At 39.0% G+C, this 21,045-nt stretch overlaps 1 protein-coding gene across 2 annotated transcripts in view; it reads left to right on the forward strand.

The window, feature by feature from the left end:
* The window catches only part of LOC103152768 (plexin-B1-like), an 81,384-nt gene that overhangs the window by 31,002 nt on the left and 29,337 nt on the right, over window positions 1–21,045 (forward strand). The window contains exons 2-5 of one of the 2 annotated variants that reach the window (XM_007573367.2): window positions 3,489–3,570; window positions 11,291–12,164; window positions 12,288–12,527; window positions 15,931–16,113. In XM_007573367.2, the coding sequence (XP_007573429.1) occupies window positions 3,548–3,570; window positions 11,291–12,164; window positions 12,288–12,527; window positions 15,931–16,113 (1,320 nt within the window). In that variant the 5' untranslated portion in view covers window positions 3,489–3,547. The remainder of the gene's footprint in view (window positions 1–3,488; window positions 3,571–11,290; window positions 12,165–12,287; window positions 12,528–15,930; window positions 16,114–21,045) is intronic. The other variant, XM_007573368.2, reaches the window with a different exon arrangement.

Here is a 21,045-nt window from a genome sequence, read left to right on the forward strand (position 1 = left end):
TCAACTGTTTCACAACAAGGTTTCCCCCAGAAAACCTGCTAAGCTCAGTGGTAGGGGATGCTAAGGCAGGCTCTGAATTTTGAAAGAGGTCAAGTTATAGTTTGCCGCAAGTTGTATAGAGGAGACGGTAAAACTTGCTGAAAAAGGTACGGCCATGTGGGGCGATGGTGGCAGCAATGGTAGGAGCTTGTTTCATAATCGGGGAGTTGCAGGTTTGAATATCTGTTTGAAGTATGGCAGCTGTGGCTGCATTGTAGTAGCTTACTGCCATCAGTGTGACTGGTTGAAGTGCTTTGGGGTCCTCTGGACTTGATGAAGCACTGTACAGAGAATTTACCATGCTGCATTTCAGTTAAAGCACACCACTGACATGGTGGTTGAAACATCATGCTGTACTTTCATGTGAAATGGATCTTATCTATCTCTGCAAAGATCTGAAAATTCGCTTCTGTTGCCGTTTGCTCCATCGTGAGAAGGAGGGCAGATCGACAGGCCCACACGGCAGGTCACATCAGCATCTGTTTGGTTAGCAATAGTCATCCCTCTGTTGCCATCTTGGCATCTTTTTTGCTATATTTAGCAACTTTTCAGACAAAAAAATTGGCATCCGGAGGTCAGACTTTGTAATAATTGTGATCAGAGAGAACTGCAAGCTGTTGACCTTTAAAATTTTGTTAGTACTATTTGTAACTTAATTTTTCTTGTGTTGTATGATATTTTGGGCCTTTTAAATACATTAACTGCATTTTCTTGATTACTATTCATGTGGAAGAATGCAGTTAAAGTGCAGTTTGCATTCTGTGGGAAGACTTTTAAGAAAACCTCCTCTGGCAATCTTAATCCAGTTGGAATGACTTGGAGCAAAAGACTTGGTGTCTAAATGTACAACGCTGGTGGAAAGTAGCCCAAAGGTTTGCTGCACTTGCACTTCACAATTATGATGTGATGGCCCACCACATTGAATTTCCATTAATTACATTGAGACACTTTTGCGAGTCACTGTGTGGGCATACTATCTACAGCATTGTGTGGTCCCTTCAGGCTGAGGCAGAAAGTAGCCCATTCGTTCCAGATACCAGTTTGGTATTAATTTCATGGTGCCAATTTTTCTGTCCTCAACTTTGGTGACAAAATGAAATTATAGAGCATCAGTTCAGATGCTGCTCACTTAAACAAGCAAATTGCAATCCATTTCTGCTAATGGAACCACACTTCCCACAACTGTGGTCTGCTACAGCCAAACTAATTTCTTTCTCTTCCTTTTGACATTTAACTCTAGCTTGATCATTTCTGCCACGAGCCCTCTGTAGTTTGGAATGACGGTGGCAACATTTGAGCAATTGCCAAGAACTGGAGAACCCTTAATATATGGAGACAATATGTTAGCATGTTTGCTGCGTCATATGAGATGTTTCACGATTGAAACTTCCTGTTTTAATTACAGAATGAAGAAAATTTGGCCCTGCCAGCTCCTAGTTTGCATTTTGCCATGAAAGCTTTTGCACTTCATGCTGAGTAAAGCAGTTCTCTTCAGGCTGAGGGTTTTAGGGTGTGGGCATGGAAAACTACGTAGTTCAGCAAGCTCTTTCTAAGTGTGCCAAAACTCTTGGGGGATATGATAAAATACTTTCTGATCACAGGAACCTTTTTTTCCTCTTTGTCTTTCTGTTTCCAACATTTAGAAATGTGGTTAGTTTTTTTTTTCTTTTTTTAAACTGCATTAATTTTATACGCTGATGAACAGTAACATACATGTTTTCTGCCACTGTATGATGATTAACTGTGAATCATTAAATTGCCCAGCTATTTAAGTATGCCTAAAATCTCTTACTCCACTTTGTAAAGTGATCCGGTGCTGAAATTCCATGAAATAGTTCCTTTGATCATTAAATATATTGAAGCTTTTTTTTTTTCAGCCTTGATCTGCCAAATATCTTGCTGTCATGCAGCCTGAATAAACCACGTCAAGACAGTCGTACCATTTCCTGCACAAATGTGTGCACAATTTTTTCTGTATTCTAATGTCCAAACAACACAAACTTGCAATTATGCTTTTTCCATCAAATAAATTCAATTAAATTCACACTTCAGTAACCCACTTGGATAAACATGTTCATGTGATAAGTCATTAAAAATTATGGTGGCGATGAATGTAAATACATGAGATCCGTTCATGTTTCGGTCACGGCGCTGGTGTTCATCTATTCGCCAGCAACTTACACATTTCAGCAGCACGCCTCTTATACTTGGGAGTGGAGCTTTTGGGAAATCGTTGTCTGCGTTGAATTGCTATAGACTCAACACTTTCAAATGACTAACTATATTGTTGATGAGACTTCTGGTGTAGCTACACAATGTCCAAGGAGATCAGGACCTACAAATAAGCACTTTACTACTGTTTGCAAACTAGCATGACTCGCATGGTGCAATAAGTGTTTCCATTTCAGTTTTGCAAAATACACAAATTTTGATACAACTAAAAAAACACCTCTTCCGAGCACAAACACTTATTTTTTTTATGAAAGAACATGTTTTTTTTGTTGTTTTTTTTGTTTTTAAATTACTTTGTTTCCATTAAACAAACTTATTTTTGTAATTCCAGTTTGCACAATTTTATAGTCAATTGACACATTACTGTTCCTTTGTTGAAGCCTCCCACTGTTTTTATTTGAAACTCCTCATTGGTGCTGAAAATAGTTAAGTTCTTCACTCAGTAGTAGCTGAACAACAAAGACTGTTGTTGTTGTGACCTTGTGGCACAAACTAAAAATTTGCAGATTCCAGTCACCAGATGATTATTGGTCGATCTCTTATAAAAATGGGATGAAGGTTAGAAACAGAAGGTTCTAGCGAGAAACCTCTAGGTCTTACATTTTCTATTAAATTCCAAACTACTACATCTATTAAGGAACCTTTGCAACACATTTGTATGCTAAAATTGTTGATTAATTCTATTTACTAATCAACAACTTGATTTTTTTTTGTCATTATGATTACTGCAACATAATTTCCTGTTAAGCTGACCAAGACATAAACAATCAGAATCAGAAGAATTTTATTGTCATTGTCAGAAAAACAACGATATTGCAGTTCCAGTAGCATAGGATTTTACATTCTTATATAATTATGAACCGATTCCATCAGTTTGTAAGTCATTGCGTGTCTTGGCACCTACATTTCTAACAGATTAGTTGAGCTTTATTCAAGCAGGCAGCATTTTAATTCTTTTGATCAAGCCATCTTATCTGTTCCAGTTCCAACTTAAAGCCCAGTCGTTATGAGGCTTTCCCACAGTTTAGAAAACAGCCCTTCTACCTCAGTTTTCATTTCCTGAATTTATTTATAGATGGCGATTATTCCCAGCGGACATTCTCTCCTCTAAATTATGATTGTTTTTGATTTTTGCACGTATTACTTGTATCCATTTGCTTTTGACTGATAATTGTTGTTTTTCTTCCATTAGTCTTCCTTGGCAATGTTTTTCCCAGGCTTTGGCATTAAGAAGACTTGGCCAGCACTACAACTCCAGCTTTTCGGTGACTGGGTCATGAGCATCACCCAAACTCAAATGTCAGTACTTTCCACATCCCTCCATTAAAACAAATCCGAGTGTTTACAGGCAAATGCAAGGGCCTGCTCTGTGTGTTCTCCTTGCTTGTTGCTATTGGCCCTGCTGCTCTCACCCTCTTTACTGTACTGTTTGGATGAGATCCACGGATGCTACTGTTGCAAAGCCCGGGGCCTACAGCCTAAGGCGAGGTGTGGGCCGAAACAGCTTTCATAGAACAATGCTCGGTGGCTCCGGGCCCAAAGTCCCCCACTGTCCCGAGGCTGTTGACCTCACATATTTCATGGGGTCTTTGGTGCTCGGTGGGCTGTCACAGCTCATTAGAGGCTTTAGAAATGAACTTCCACAGCAGCCTCTGAAGGTGCGCAGTAAACATAGAGTGAGCTGGAAAAGAGGTCTGCACATGTTCTTATTGTCAGTGTCAAAAAGTATCTTAAATTTTATATAATTTATAATTTGGTTTGGTATAAACCAAATTTCTTAAGGTTTATACTTTTTTATGGCACACTTTAATGTTTGAGGTTCATTTTTATTTAGATGGGGATAACCAGATTAAAAACAAAATGAAGCATTCAAATGATGATTTGATTTATTAAGGGGAAAAAAAAGCTGTGAAAAAAACCAGTGGTTATTCGCATTGAAAGGAGTTGGAAGCCCCTTTGGTGCCTCCATTTGCGGGTTCTCCAGGAGACCAAGGGAAAGACCCTATACATTGCAGAGCAACCATTGGCAGCAATGATTGCCACAAAGCTTTTGTGATCAGATTGAAAGTGACAATGTCACTCCAAAACCTTTAAGTTTTTTTTCCCACTTTAGGCCACTTTAGAGATAGCCTGGTAAAATCCAGCTCCTTATACGTATGGGCCAGCTCAACCGAGAAGGAAGCTGCACTATAAATTGTGTGCACTGTACACAACTATTCTCCACTGTGAAGAGAGAGCTTCCAAGCTGAACGACATCTTTGATAAAATGTCTTTTCATTCTTCTTGCTCCAACCTTACTTGCTCAATATTTGGAAAAGTAGCCAACACAGACTGGGTTGCTATTGATAAACTCCAATGACATGCAAACTACAATTCTAAAATTGTGGTTTGCGTGTTTGATTATGTCGATTCTAAATCAATGTAATCATTCACAACTCCTTCTTCTGTTTGCTGACTGGCCCAGATAAAATTCTGCCAGAGAAATCGAACTAAATGGGAGAAATCCCAGACAGAGCACTGAAAAGAGATGAGAATTGAGCTTAATTAGATAGGAAGGCAATAGCCAGGCTAATTCAGAGGTAAACTTGCTGTTGTACTTAAGATCATTGCCCTGCTGCATAAGACAAATATGCTAGAACATGAAGTCACAAACTGATGTATTTATTGGTAGAAATTACAATTCCTGGTTCCATAAAGAACATCAAGTCTTCCAGTAACTGAAGCTCTGAATCAGGACCAGGCCTTCACATTATCACCACCATGTTTGACTTCCTCTGTTTTATGTCAACCACATCCAAGAACGTTTATCATTGCTTCACATGGCTCTCGATACAGTTCGCTGGATTCCCAAAGCCTTAGAAATAGTTTCTTGACTGATAAATGTCGGACTGTTTCCTATCTCTTCTACTTTTATTCTGGATTATAGGTTGAGGTGTTGCTTTTTGAACCCTTTCAGCTGTCACTTCTCTAGAGTTGATGATTTTTTCACATCAAGAACTGCTTTTTCAGACCCTGTTCGGGACAGAGGAAATCCCTCATCAGTTCTAATGCGCATGTTTCCTCCATATTTTAGATGGGACTCTCCTTTCCCTTCCCAACCAGAGGTTATTTTTAGCTTGTGGGTCTGTCACCGTGGCGTGACACACCGCATACCACATACAACAGATGAACTATGAGAATTGTTTACAGACAGCATGTGAGAAACTACTCCTCTGCTTTTCTACAGGGTGGTGCTGGTATTCTGCTTCAGAACATAACACTGCTAGATAAAGAAGAAGCATTCATAACATGCAACAGATGGGCACAGTAGAGCTGTGATAGCACAGTTCAGAGCGGTTGTGTTGATGATTGAAGGGCCGTTAAAGAGTTGTCAACATCAGCTGCAATATCCCAGAGCGGACTTCCCATTTTGTCTTTTTTTTATGGACCAGCTGTATTTGTTCCATGCTGCAGTCAGACAGTCTGATGTCATGATTGCTCATTGGTAAGAGGAAGTTCCCATGGCATCAGGGATCGCTGTAAGCTATAAATATGTTGGCCGGTCAAAGAGCAGGTGATGTACGCCTGCCCAGAGTAGCAGAGAGAATTTATCTAAAGCTGTTCCCATGTTCTGCTGCAGAGGTGGGGTTACGATTGAAAGTTGCTGGAAATTATATATATATATAAAAAATCCTGAGTCTTTTAAAAGAAAGTGTGCTGTTGGTATCAGTGTCTTTGCAACCTTTAAGTGAGAGCACAACAATGTAAGTGGAAGTGGAAGGAGCTATTCAGTGAAGGTGTCACGAGGTGAAGAGCACCACTGAAGGACCTGAGGGAATTTCCAACGTGTTCTGGTTGTGTTCTACATGTGACAACAATCTTCTAGATTCTACATATGTCTGGACTAAGAGTAGGGTTGCAAAACATGCCTCACTAATATCCCCCATAATTTTTTGTGAGAATGTAGTATTGAACTAACCAGACATTTTTTTGGCCATGATTATGAAATGCTGGCACAAAATCAACATCAACAGACATTCAAAAAAAAGAAAAAGAAAAAAAAAACAGATAGTAGCAGCAATGCCATATTTTTTTAACTGGAGGACAGAGATAACGACTTGAGTTTGAAACTCCGAGTTGCAAAAATAAAATAGTTCCGACTAGACCTGGACATCAAGGCTGGGAGTCCAGTCTTATTACCAGTCTTTATATTATGCAATGAAGATAAAGACCCCTGATTCCCAAATTTGGAATGCACAGTATGATTTTGTCAAAGTGAAGTCTGGATCACAGAGGGCAGTCCAGTTGGTGTCAGATGTTCTGTTAAAATATTTGCAAAACTTTGTCGATATTCCGGTAATGTTGAAAAAACCCAATTTTACAATTGTGGTGTTTCCATTAAATAAAGAACACACTTAACTGGAATAAGATTGTTCACATGATAACTCATTAAAAAACATGCAGCGGCTTCATCCTCCCAGCACTGACTTTTGTCTTTCCTGTCAGTAGGAAAGTCTGGTAGTTTGATCATGTGACTTGTGTGATGCAAAAACATTCCACTGAAATTTTGCAAAATACACAAATTTTGATACGGGTGAAAAACCACCTCATCCTAGCCCAAAACCTTTTTATCAAAAAATGTGTTTTTCAAAATTGGTGTCTCCATTAAGCTAAGCTATTTTCATAATTCCAATTTGGACAGTTGTATGGCCAATGGAACCACAGCTAGTTTGTGATTTAATTTGGCAAAATTAATGTAAGATATTATTCTGAGCTCCTGATATTCAGGTTAGTGTTTTCAGCTAGACACCCTGTTGTATTTATAGCCCCTTCCAGATTGTAGTTCTGCAATAAACATGCAACCACAAACCCTCCATTACAGATCATTCTATCCTTTCACATCACATACAGAGTGATCCTCCCAGATTACAGACCTGTGTGCTGGGATTACAGAACTAAAGGGGCATAACCTCCAGTAAGCAGAATCATCCGAAGGAATTGAGATAAAATGTGTGGGAACCCTCCACAGATCGAAGCTTTATGTCTGCTCCTAATGCAGCCTGTTCAAATGCATTTGGTGAAGGCAAAGTTGTTGCATACTTTTATCTGCATTGGATTCTGTATAGCAACTTATTTTCCCAGATCAGATGGTCACTTGGAGTCGGATGGACATCCAGTCAGTCCGGTTTGACTCATGGTGATGCAGCTGTCTCATCGCTATGTCTCAGTTTACCATTATACCTCTACATTTCTACGTGTTTTATCCAGTCCAATGAAGGTGTTGGTGAATTACTTGTTATTTTTAAAGGAAAAATGAAACTGAATATCATCAGTGAAACTGGATATTATACTTTGTAATGTTTTCTTTATTTCAAATGAAATTGTTTGAACATTGTTCATAAAGCAAACATAAACCTGTGACTCAAATCTAACAAGAATTTGTTCAAACTGTTGGGATTAAAAACAGAAATGTCAGGCGTCTGCCTTGATGGCACATAAAACTGGTGTTGTTGTAAACCACTACATTAGTAATAGAGTATTTTGTCAATTATTCTGACTGCTTTGAGTAATCAAAAAACAAATACATTGGTAAATACTACCATAACAGCAGTATTGACATTGGATATACATATCAGCAAAAATGTTCATATCTGTGGACCCCTAATAGTTACTTTTCTGTATCTGAGAAAAATAACCCGTAACAATAGCGACTAATTTTTTAAGTTAACTTGGACAAAGCTTACATAAAATTTGAAATTATATTCAACTTAATAATAAAAATAAAAAATCACCAGGCTGGCAAAATCCCTAAAAAATAAAATTTGTATACACTTCAATTTTTAGTTTATGTATTCATCTTCAGGTAATTGAATAGATGAACTCTCTATTTTGCACAGCCATTTATAGCTTTTGTGTTGATGTGAGCAATCAGATCTTTGAAACACAGATGTACATGATCTATGTATGCACCACCTCTCGCTCCACCACCCTTTTGTTGCAACCGGTATGGGAGTGAAGTTATTTTCCAGTTCAACCTACACTTGTGTTAAGCATCAGCTACAGCAAACTGCTGTGTTCCCTCTATTTGCATGAATCCCTGCTGCAGCCATGTACATACACCCGCTGCGCACTTTGCCACTGTTCGCTCCAAACCAGCCGTTAGACAGCAGCCCTACAATAGTCAGTATAAGAATGAATGCCTTTTGGGCACTTGAGAAACTATGAAAACACTGACATGTCTTAGTTTTTTTTAGTTTTTTTTTATGTGTATTTAAATCCAGACAGAATGTGAAAAGTGGATACGCCCTTGGAAAAGATACGTTTCGTCCAACTACGCTATGCTAATTGCACTTAGCATTCACCCATAACCCACTGGCTCAAGTGAGAGCACTGTGCAACATAAATAGTCCTTTGACCAGAACATAAAGCAAAGCATAATTTAAAGAAGCTTTAAGGCAGATCATTTGCCTCGAGAAATTTTAATAATCAGGTACTCGCATCATTAGATGAATTGTTACAGCTCTTCATGACACCTAGGATTGTTTTCTTTGTTTTTTTTAATGTGTTTTTTATGTATTCAACAGACCTATCTACTGTCTGAGTACAGGCTGAATAACCTCTGATTCACCCACTCATCCAGCAAATTCACAACTCTCCTCCTCAGAAAGTGGGTGTGGATGTTATGTCTTATAATACTTCTTATTGTGCTCATGAATAAGTAAAGAGGAGGCAAGAGATGCACTCATCTGACACATGCAGCTGCTCCTGTAAGGTGCCTGCTTTTGTATGAACAGAGCCCCCCTCTTATCTCTGTCCTGATTGCAGCCATGGGGGGTAGACACTTAGGTGAGACACTACTACAACCCTAATGTCATTGCAATCTATTTGCACCTTGAGCAATTGCTGCACAATAATACAGTTTTCTTAATATCACAGCCTCTCAGGGCCGTAGATTTGCTCTCTCTGTTATTATGCAGAGTGCTGAGGTGTAAGTAATGCTTGCTAGTGCTCATCAAAGTGTCATTCATGTCCACGGTTTGATGTGCGTTCATTCCACACTTACTTATTGCACTGACCTTTCCCACTGAGGTCAGTGAAGGGTCTGACAATTTTGTTCAATAATTAAGGAGCTTCTCTCTAATGCAGAAGCTCTCTGTGTCCACAAACCACTTTCCTCAGAGGTGTTGAGTGATGGCTGTTGAAACGGGAAATGAGAGCTGATGTTTTGAACGCCTCATGTAAGGGATGCGGTGATTGCAGGGGTCCTGAAAACACTTGATTTTAACAGTGACACTTGGAACGGAGTCAAACAAAACGGCTACTGGAAGCATTGTAGCTTTACCACGACTATCAAACATACACACGCCCTGGTTTGAATTCCCAGGGTTTTGTGATTAAACAAAATGAGACCATGGAAGATTATTTCAAAGCTGTTCCCTCAAATATCATTGATCCTGTTCAACTCAACTGGAAAAACCAACTAATCCCTTAATTACACACATTTAAGCTAAATGTTTGTTGAAACACTATTTGATTTCAGTCTTTTCTTGATCCATCAGTATGCCGCAGATTGACTCTGCCTTGTAAAAGTTCTCCACATCTAATGGATTAGACATGCAGACTGGCAAAGTGACACAAGAAAGTTAAAAAATGTTCAACTTTTATCACTGATATCTATCTCATCCCATTAAAGGCAACTATTATTGTTATTGACTAGTATTTAAAAAAAAAAAAGCAATGGTTGGCACATTTATGCTAATGCACTAATAGCAGAGCTAATTCTTCTGTTGGCGCTTTAGCATTTTTGCAAACTTTGAAAATATTTAGTGCCCATAAATTCAGTTTTACGAATAAATTCTAAAGCCCTGATTTATTTGACTGTTTTGTTAGCTTTTTGGTTTGGACTTTTGGTTATCTACTGTTAAGAATTAAGTAATTAGATGTTCATCTTCAATCTCTTACTTTGTAGTGGGTGTAGATTGTTTACATAGTAGTTTCCTCTCCTCACCATATACTGTGTTGAAACATGATGGGTATCAGCATAGCTTTAGCATTAGCTTCTACTAAGTAATTTGTTGGTGCAGTCCTTTAGAGTTAGCAGAACTAATATATATTAGTGCTTAATATACACTAGATGAGACTGCTTACCAGTCTCATCTTTATGAATATGTGTCTTTGTTATTTAAGCATTAAATAACAATATATTAAGGATTAAGTTCAGCTGTGATGCTCTTAATCTTCATGGCTCTGCACTTATATGTAGAATAAGACCCAGACAATTTCTCTCTGGAATTGGTTATTACTAAAATATTACAGTGTTCCATTAAAATACTTTAAATGAACAAACTCCTTAAGCTAGCAACATACAGTTATGAGCTGTGAATTTTGAGAATCGGTCATTTTAAGGAATTTTGAATGAGTCAAAATCAGTTTTCAACTAATCAATATTAGTTGCACCAAATTATTTTGTGAATTACTCACACAGGGGCACCAAATCATGTAACAATAAAATATGAAATAACTAATAAGATTATGTATAGTAATATCACAGGTCAGTATGAATAAAGACCAAGTATTATATTGAAGAATTTGAACTAAGGCCAGATTTGCTTTAAGCTAATTTAGATTAGTTTAAGATAAGTGTTTGTCCTCCCCAATCCAGTCCATAAAGGCTATAGAAATGGAGAAAGTTCTGGGCATAACCCCAGAGTTTTGCTAAAGTATGATGTCATGTTCTCACGCTGTGATACTCCTACTGGAGCTGAGACTGGGTTAGTGCAGTGCATTCTGGGATTAAGAGTTTTAATGCCAGTCTCTTTATTATTTGTATGTATTAGTCATTCACTGCTTGGTGCCCAACAACTTCACAAGTATGTGCTTATCTATGTCCCAATCCTAGTAAAATGCTTTCTGAAGATTGGATGCAGAAAATTTAACATATAGGTGTCTAAAACTAAATAAAAGCTTGTATTTGCACTTTTTGAATCTGCTATTGCACATAAAACATCCTCTAAACTTTTTTCTTTTTATTTTCCAACAGATTATTTGCCATGCTACATGGGAGCGCTTTAAACTCTTGCCTGGTTGTCTTCTTCCTACTCTTCACCTCTGTCACTGCCCATGCTCACTCCTACCCTCGGTTTTCACGCAATGACACAGAGTTCCAGCACCTGGTGCTGCACCCGAACCCCGGAGTGGGGACGGTGTACCTGGGAGCCAAGAATCGCCTCTTCCAGCTGGATGGCTCAGACGGGCTCTTGCTGGAGCAAGAGGAGACCAATGGTCCAGTGATCGACAGCAAAGACTGCCTTCCTCCTATCACAGAAAGCAACTGCCCCCATTCTGAAAGCACCGACAACCACAACAAGCTGCTCCTGGTGGACCCAAAGGCATCGGAGCTGATCATCTGCGGCAGCGTCCATCAGGGGACATGCCAAAAGCGAAGCTTGGCGTCCATCAAGGAAGTTCTCTTCTCCACTGATAACCCTGTGGAGACGCAGTATGTCGTGGCTAATGATCCATCAGTGTCAACTGTTGGGTTGGTAGTCACAATTCCTGGCGGGAATAGGACGGTGATGTACGTGGGCCGGGGTTACACCGCCAGCCACCCACCCATCTCCACCCGCCACCTTTCGTCACTGCCCGCGTTTTCCTATGAGGAGACCGCCAAGCTGGCCGTAGCCGGGCGCCTGTCAGAGTACGACCACAACTTCATAACCGCTTTCACACGCCGCTCTTATGTGTACTTCCTGTTCTACCGCCGAGACATCAAATCATCAACAAGGGACTACCAGACTTATGTCGCCAGGGTGTGCCTAGAAGACACCTCCTATTATTCATATGTAGAAATTCCCCTTGTCTGCCAATCTCCGTTCTCTCCTTCCACAATCTTTAATGTGCTTCAGGCAGCCCAGGTACTTGACTTAAACCTTATTAGATGAGCTGCTGTACTGTTTCCATCATTGGCATGCTTCATTCCTTAGAAGGTTGCTGTTGTACTGCCTTAAGTGTTTTTCACCACACCTTTGTTGAAACAGGTGGGCAAAGGCGTGGGCCAGCAAGGTGAAGATCTCCTAGGCGTCTTCTCCCCCCGCATTGGCTCAATAAACACACCACTGGATGCCTCGGCGCTTTGCGTCTTCCCTCTGGATGAGGTCGACAGGCACATTGACTCCACACGTGACCTCTGCTACACCCGAGATGGGTTGGTTGAGAATCAAGATGAGGTGGCCTATATAGAGTATGAGGTGAAGTCCAGCTGTGCCAACCTCCCTCCGGTAAGAATGCAAGAGGAAAACGTTTTGGGCGTCAAACAGAAATCCAGATGTTGAAGCTAGAAAGTAAACATTTCAGAGCTGTGGGGTTTTGGAAGCACTGCTTCCCTCAGAGAGGACAGAGAGGTTTCTACTACTACATATTTGATACAGTCATGGTCAGACACTTCTTCATCCCTTCCTTCCCTTCTTTCTTTCTTCTTTCCTTTTTTCTTTTCTCCCTTCATTGTTTTCCTCCTACTTTCTGTCCTTTCCCTTCTTCCTTCCATCCCTGAAACTGTGTACGTCTCCTTCCTTCCTTCCTTCCTCCCTTTCTTTCTTTCTTTCTTTCTTTCTTTCTTTCTTTCTTTCTTTTTTTCTTTCTTTCTTTCTTTCTTTCTTTGTTTCTTTCTTTCTTTCTTTCTCTCTTTCTCTCTTTCTCTCTTTCTCTCTTTCTCTCTTCCTCTCTAAAACTTTGCATGTTTCAGTATCTGGGGAAACAATGACTGGTTCTGAATACATCAGGAGGATATTGAAATGGTGAAAGCAGACTAACATTAAAGTAGTACAGTTAAGGACTCTTTTACAGAGTCAGGTTTATGGAAGAAAAGCACACACTTAAACAAGTTTGAAGAATTCTGTCAAACTGATGCCAAAAGCTTTTTAAAGGCTCCAAAACCACACATATGAGGTGCAACCTGCCAAGGGACATTGAACCAAATGTTAACCAGATGGTGTGTGTACTTCAGCCTGAGTGTGCTTTGAGTCTTAAGTGCTAGAAAATTTCTAAAAATAATTCCAGATATATTCTTTCTGTTTATGGTGCCCTGCAAAAACAATGTTACAAACAAATCATTAAAAGTCCAAAGTTATGCCAACCATGATCAATGTATGCAAGATCTCATATGCCTGCATTATTAGCAGACATACAGGTTTTACATTAGAAGCATTACAGCTGTATATCATGAGCATTATGGCTGAACCTTAACTGTATCGACTCCCTTGTCTTAAGTGTTTGGCGTAAGGTTAAACAAATGGATCGCAGAGCAAAGCAACGAGGAGCGACTGCACGATTAGGACGAGTGGATGGAAGACCGGTAATGATGCCCCAGTTTCACCCAGCTGCAGCTGTGCAGAAAAGACCCTTCCTTCGGTTCCGTCAGCCCTCACAACCATTTAATGGGATCATTAGAGATAAATAAAGAAAACCAAAGTGGAATCATGCGTTCTGCTGCCTTGATAAGCTCTGACAAACAAAGATAGAAGGACAGAGATGGAGACTTAAACATGGGGAACGGACAAACTGTAGCACAAGAAGCTGATGGGAGGGAAAATAGAGCACTGACAGGACGATGAAAGGGAGGGAATCATGAGCATACTCTTCTTCTCTAACAATGATAAGCCTACTTATTTTATATAAACAAAGCATAAAAGCTAAAATAAGTGCTCACTCTCTTCCTTTTTTGCTTCTTTGTCAATTATTTGAAGTTGTGGCTTTTGCTTCCGAGCTGGATAATAATTGTTACTTTACATAACGAGGCGTTTCCTAACCACTGCGCTTTAATCTGTGGTATGATCCTGTTATAATGAATTAAGAGAATACAGAGGCTCTGCTGTATTATTAGGGAAATAGCCTTTGATTTTCTAAAGGGTTGCAAACAGTTTTGTGGACAGTTCATTATTCTGACACAGAAAAATCAAACTTTTAATTTGGTCAAAGGTTCATCTTATAAAAAATGAAGATAAACCATTTTAAGTTGACATGTTATCTATTTAAGTCCAAAGTTATTTTATCATGCCAAGTAGTTGATTTGAGTGTTGACAGGAAAACAAAAAACAAATTTCTGGTCTACTATTACCAATATAAACGTGGAGTTTGCTAAACCTGCCTGGGATTTTTGCTGGAACAATGCACTTAGCTCAAATGAGGCTCTTGCATATATTGCCTTGCATTCTGGGATATAAAAACACTTTGCGTGAGAGTAAACATGGGGAAAAGAAGACGATTTTGTGGAACGTCAAGTCCTGTTTCTGTCTTGTTTTGATGCACAATCATTTTGAATAGTACATGTAGACTTGGATTAGTGGTGTGGAATCCAGTGTCCTACTCTATCATATAATCAGGTATGCTACTTTTTGGTGAAATCACCATTGTGTTTTATTGTTTATGTTTCATAGAAATAAATAACTGATTATATGGGAATTAAATTCCAATACTCTGATTGACCCAGAGTAATATTTATTAACAGAATTGATCCAAAAATATGTCTGGTGTTAGTCTGAGAATCCTTTGTACTACTTATGTATTTCCACAGTGTTGATTGACATTCTTTTTTGTTTATCTACATGGGGACTAGTGTTGAGTATAAATAAATACTAAACGCTACATTTATAGCTCTAACTAGTTTGGATGTACATCCCCAGAAGGGCCTTCAGCAACATCGAGCAATTTAAAAGACAACAAAAGAACATAGCAAAATATAATGTCATACATAACATAAATCCTACCATTAATTTAAAACGGACGACAATGAAAAAGGAGCCATGACGGAGCCATCGTGAGCTGACTGTCAACCATGACTGGAAGCCTGTTCTTCTTTAAGAAACTCCTTCAGTCTTAATCTAAAAAAGTTCCCGTCTGGAATCGGCTTCCAAGTCCTCAGGTTATGAATTCCACATAGTGATGAGTCGCACAGACAAAGCTGTTTGACCAAAAGAGGTTTTGCGAAAAGCTACCTTGAAGATGAAGTTGTTTCTGGATGCACCACAAGCTCCTAAGTCTTCAGATCTAAGAGGAACCCCAATGACACCGATCACCTGAGGATGAATGATACATTACAATATTTTACAGTGCTGTCGATGTTCATCATATTCAGTTTTCTCAGACTGAGTAATGTTACTTTTTTGTCATATTTGAGTGACGGGTGCATTGACTCTGTGTTGTGTATATGTTCATATTCCATTGAATTTACAAATGGAATTTTTGCTTTGACATATTACCTTCCTAAAATAATGGACTAAGGAAGTGTTTGCCAATTGTTACTTTTTATTTGGTCAGAATCACTTTTGACCAAAAAAGAGGAGGGGTTGTTTAGTTATTTTCTTTCTTTTCCAAAAGGTAATGTGTCACTTTTGACACATTAACTATTCCAGTTACTGTGTCAACAGTAAACCTAGCTTTATCCATCTTTACTGTCACGGTTACTGTGGATAAAAAACCCTATTTAAATAAATTGAACAATTCTTAGCCTGGTGGCCTGCCAGGCGTATGATACACTGGGGGAAACCTGACGTAGATTTACTCAAATTTATGGTTGGAATTTTCCATGTTTTCAGGTTGACTTCCAAGAAATCTGTCTGTCTTTTAATTGAATTGGTTGTTGATGCAGCAACTGACCAAAACTTTTTACCGTTTCACACGTTGTAGAACACTCTGATTGCGTACCCGTGCGGTTCTGACCACACCCCCAGCCCCATGGCGAGCAAAGTGCCCCTGGAAGCTAAAGCTGTGTGGCAAACGTCAGCGGCCCGTCTCACCGCCGTGGCAGTCAGCGTGAGGGAGGGACACAGCATCGCCTTTCTGGGAGACGCCAAAGGCAATCTTCACAAGGTAGTTATACACACACACACACACACACACACACACGTTTGCCTGGCTATCTTTGTGGGGACTTTCCATTGACTTCCATTCATTTCTACAGCCTAAACCTTACCTTTACCCGTTTCCTAACCCTAACCATCACATACCTAACCCTAACCCTATCCAAAACTCAATTCATACCTTAGCCCTAAATCTGACCCCTGACCCAAAAACGGGGTTTCCCCTCGTGGGGACCAGGCTCCGGTCCCCACGAGGAGCGATTGGTCCCCACAACGTAGTATATGTCAGGAAAATCATCCCCACAAGGTATTACAAACAAACGCACACACACACACACGTGCACCTGGACGACAGCAGGGAGACGCTCCTGACTCATCACCATTAACGTGGAAATATTTAATCCATCAAGCAGCTTCCCGTTAAGGGAGTGTTCTAACCTTCCACTTGCTGGAGTCTTCCATAAGTTGGTGCTCAGCTAATGCTGTTCATACAACCCTTCCCTCATGACGCTGTCTGCCTGTCTATGTATCATGTTCCAGCAGAATGAGCGCACCTTAACTTTACTTCAAGTATTTGAATCCAAGCTTCCTGGAGTCTTTTATTGCCGTTTTAGCAGTTTAACCCAAAAAGATTTAAAACTATTTTCATTCAACCAAGATAATACAACGATTTAAAGGAGCACTATTATCTAAAATCAAATTTTTAAAAAAAATTTACATCATGTTAGTTATTCCCTCATCAAAAAAATATATATATACCTGGTGTGTTTCTTTGTTTCTTTCATTCCTGTTTGAGAATTTCTTTAATCTTCCTACCAACCATTCAGCTGTGCAAAATGCCTGGGTGGACCTAACCCTGTCTTACAGATGCTGCTATTCCTCAGAGCTGATGTTTCCAAGCTTCCACCTCACAGAGCAGCACTTCTTCACTCAGCTCCTTCAAACTACCCAGCAGCAATTAGCAAACACCTGGGGCCTCATGTAACTTTCTTCACACTAAAACCTGGCATGTGGACAAAATTAGAAAATTGCAGCGCACAAAAAAATTCGGATGCATAAAGCTGTAGATACACACATACCTGCACACCTTTCCTTTTCCTGTTGTCCATCAGAGCCAAAGTGCTTCCCAATTTCACAGCACACCTTTGCGCAGCTACTTGTATATGTGTGATTGTTTACACACCTTGATCACTGTAAAAATAATCAAACCTGTTTGGAGTTAATCTACTGATCCAACCCTGTTTTCTTTTACAGTGACGATGAAATTATCCCATAGATGCATTTCATGCGCTTCGGTGCACAGACCAATTTTTGAGACAAAAACTGAGGAAAAGTACTATTTACATTCGAGTGAAGTTTTCACATCCTTTTATTTTTATTTTCTTTATTTCCTGTGCGTGTTAGCTTATTGTCTGGGGATAAATGTGGTTCAATTTCATTGTTTACGTTTAAACAATAAAATATTGAAATCATGAAAAATTATCAGATTCGACTCTCCTTGGGTTAAATAGCATTGGATGTAGCCAGGTTTCAGTGCATTTAGGTGAGTTTTGACACATTGTAATTTTTTACTGCCCACAGGAAAAAGTTCATGTGGCTGCCACACATTTTCACGGCAGGTGAAACGTTTGCATATATTTGCCCAAACTTTCACGTCATGTTCATTTTTATACATGTTGATTTGTGCGTAAAATATGGCGGCGCACATTTTTTGTGCTTTAAACATGAGGCCCCTGGTGTTTTCTGGTGGAACTGTGCATCTGCTGACATCATTAAAGGAGCTACTTCTCAGTGACACTCTAGTAAAAACGTGACGGGGTTAACAGAGGAGCCATGTTATGATGACATGTTGTGAGTTTTTATAGACAGAGGCCCAAATTCAAGGCGTTAAATTACAAGTTAAAATTTAATTCAAGTCATATTTGATATGTAGCATTTTTTTTAGTAATTGAAGGTAACATAGTTACTTGATATTGCTATAAAGGGAGATGTGATTGTTTAGAATCTGACAGCTGCTGAGCAGAAGGATCTGGGATTACGCTCCTTTGTGCACTTTGGATGCAGCAGTCTGTCACTGAATGAGTATATATATATATTTTTTAATCTTTCAAAATCTTGTTTTTCAAATAAACCCCTATTCCAGATACTGCACCTTTTTTATTGCTGTTTTAAACTATTTAGGAATGATGAGCAGCCCCCCCTTTTCGGCCAGTGCATGCCGTCATCATTAGACGCACATCAACAAAATATATAACATATTTTATATAACAATAAGTGTTCCTTTTGCTTTTCATAAACATCTCAGAAGAACTATTCAAAGCACTACAAGCTTTAAACAGTCAGAAAATGTTGAACAGTTTTGAAATCTTGACTAGTTAAAAGCCTGAAACTGGGAGCCAGTTCATATCTAATCACCACAGTCTGATTCACAGCATTCCAGCAAGCACAGAATAACATACCCCTATGATTCCATACCTCAGACATGCACTTTGTGTTCTCAGCCTGTGATTGTGATTGTTGGAGACTAAGTGTATTATTTGACTGTAGAATTTGAAGTGGCATGAGTAGATCTGAACAATTTGTGGGCTTTTTTTTTTACTTTTCTCTCTGTATGTCAGTGTTTTCCCATCTAGTTTTCAATAAACTGACATAACTTTTTAACATCTAAAGAGCCCTATGTTTGCAGGTCAGAAGTAAGAGCAGACATCAGAGAGAGAAATGTTCTTTCTGTTGTAATGTGTGTGTGGGATGTGGGGGGGAAAGAAGGGAAACGTAGAACTAGACTTTTTAATTAGCAGATCAAACCAGAGCTCTGTAACCCATTGTAGCCCATTGTAGCAAGCTTTTATAACTAGACTATAGTATCACACAAAGTCAAATCCCTCTTTATCAAGATACACATCTTTATTCATGCGTGTGTGTAGGATATGTGTACGTTTTTCATGTAGAGACCCAAAAGAAACATTAAACCAGCAAGGAGATAATATTTTTGAAATGGAGGCGTTTTCCAGGTCCTAGCTTTTGTTTCAACTGTCTTGAGCTCCACTAGGTTGGTATATTGATATGGCATGACAGAAGTTTTTGCCAAAACATATTTGGTAAAATTATAATTATGTTGTGACAGATTATGTTTTCACAGACATATCGTCTGTGAAATATTGAGCTCTTCTGCCTTCTCCTAGTACTAACTGCAGAAATACAGCACTTGTTCAGAAACAACCAATCAGAGCCAAGAGGAGGGTCTTAGTGCTGTCAATCACTCTTGTGGTCATCTCCCCCACCCCCTGCTTGCTCTTTGCTAAGCTACAGCTGGTTCACCACAATACAGCCTGTTACCAATGCTAATGCTAGTTAACACTACCATTAATGATGGTGGATAAACGGTTTTCCTGTAACGGTGAATTGTTTTTCTGACTTAAGCACATTGAGCAACATATGGGAGTATGATTGACAGCGCTAAGACCCTCCTCCTTTCTCTGATTGGTTGTTTCTGCCTGGGAGCTGTGCGTTTTTGCAGTCCACAATAATAGCACTGGGAGGAGGTGAAGGTGTGCAGTATCAGAAAAAAAAAATCTTCAGACATCAATCAACTTTATATTTTGCCACCAAGAACACAAACCTTTTTCAAAATGGCTTCCTGAAAGCCTTCCAACGTTTTTGCTTGGATGTTGGATGCTTTTCTCCTTTTTCAGCACCCTCTTCAGTAATCATGATTTATTTATGTATTAAATGTGTTTGACTGTAACAGTAAAGTTGCACAGATACTTTCCTATTTATATTCTTACATACATCTATTAAAAATGCTAACAGTTTAAAAAAAAGATTGTATTATTTCACCTCATTTCACCACTAACACAAATTGCAGTTTATGGAGTGGAAGCGCATCACTTCCTGGACCCGTGCTTCCCTCTTCAACCCGACTTTGTTTGCACTTGCTGTTCAGACAGAGAAACCACCTTTCAAAAGCAATCAATGCTATTATGAAATTTAAAATCCAACCACACTGCAGTGTTGGATCTCCATGGAAGCTTAAAATATCTCTGCTGCTCTCATATTACCATCTGCTTCCATCTGATGGACAATTAAAAGCTTACCTTCAGTCCTTGATCAAGCTGTAATCAAGTTTGATTGTAATTTACATTTGTAATGTCAGTAATTCCCATTAGACATGATTACAACAACCAACTGTTGTTTGTATTGTTTGTTTTTCATTGCACTGCAGTTACAGCTGAAAGTCTTTGAGGTTGTATCTACCAGTTTTTCCATATCAAAAGTTTAGACTTTTCCTGATTCTTATACTTAGCTCCCAACTTTGACTAGGCCATTACAGGCCATGGAGTTACTAATATAATTGTAATTGTTTAGGACAACTGTAAAAAAAAAAAAGAAAAAAAATATATATATATTACATTTATTTTTCCATCTGTTTCACATTTTTTAGCTGCTTTTTGTCACATAAAATACATTTAATTTTACATTTGAAGTTCTAAAGTTAAAAGTTTTAGAACATCCACAGCTCAATACAGGAGAAATAATGATTCATTTTTTTTTCTTTTTATTAAATTACATTTATCATAGAAATACTCTGCAGCCTCAGTGGATATTAAGAGATTCTGAAAAAAAGCTCAGCATTCACATCTGCATGAGACTATTGAGACCGATATGATAAAATCTAAATATAACATAGGAAACAGTTGTTATCCTAGGCTGCTGATCTTTGCGTACAACTTCCCTTTCCATTATGTGCTGAGTGCATCCTCCTAATGGGACAACCGATTCTCTTTTCTGTCCGCGGTGATCTTATTAAGATGAGGTAACATGAGCGTTTGAAGGCCTGGGTTTCACTGCAGCCAGAGGTAATCTTCCTGTGCTTCATATTAGATTTGTATGTGATAATCAGATCTATGCCCACTTCTGCTGCGATCCTGTGCAAGTGTGATTT

Source organism: Poecilia formosa, unplaced genomic scaffold (genome assembly GCF_000485575.1).
Source record: "Poecilia formosa unplaced genomic scaffold, Poecilia_formosa-5.1.2 Scaffold327, whole genome shotgun sequence".
NCBI lineage: Eukaryota > Metazoa > Chordata > Actinopteri > Cyprinodontiformes > Poeciliidae > Poecilia > Poecilia formosa.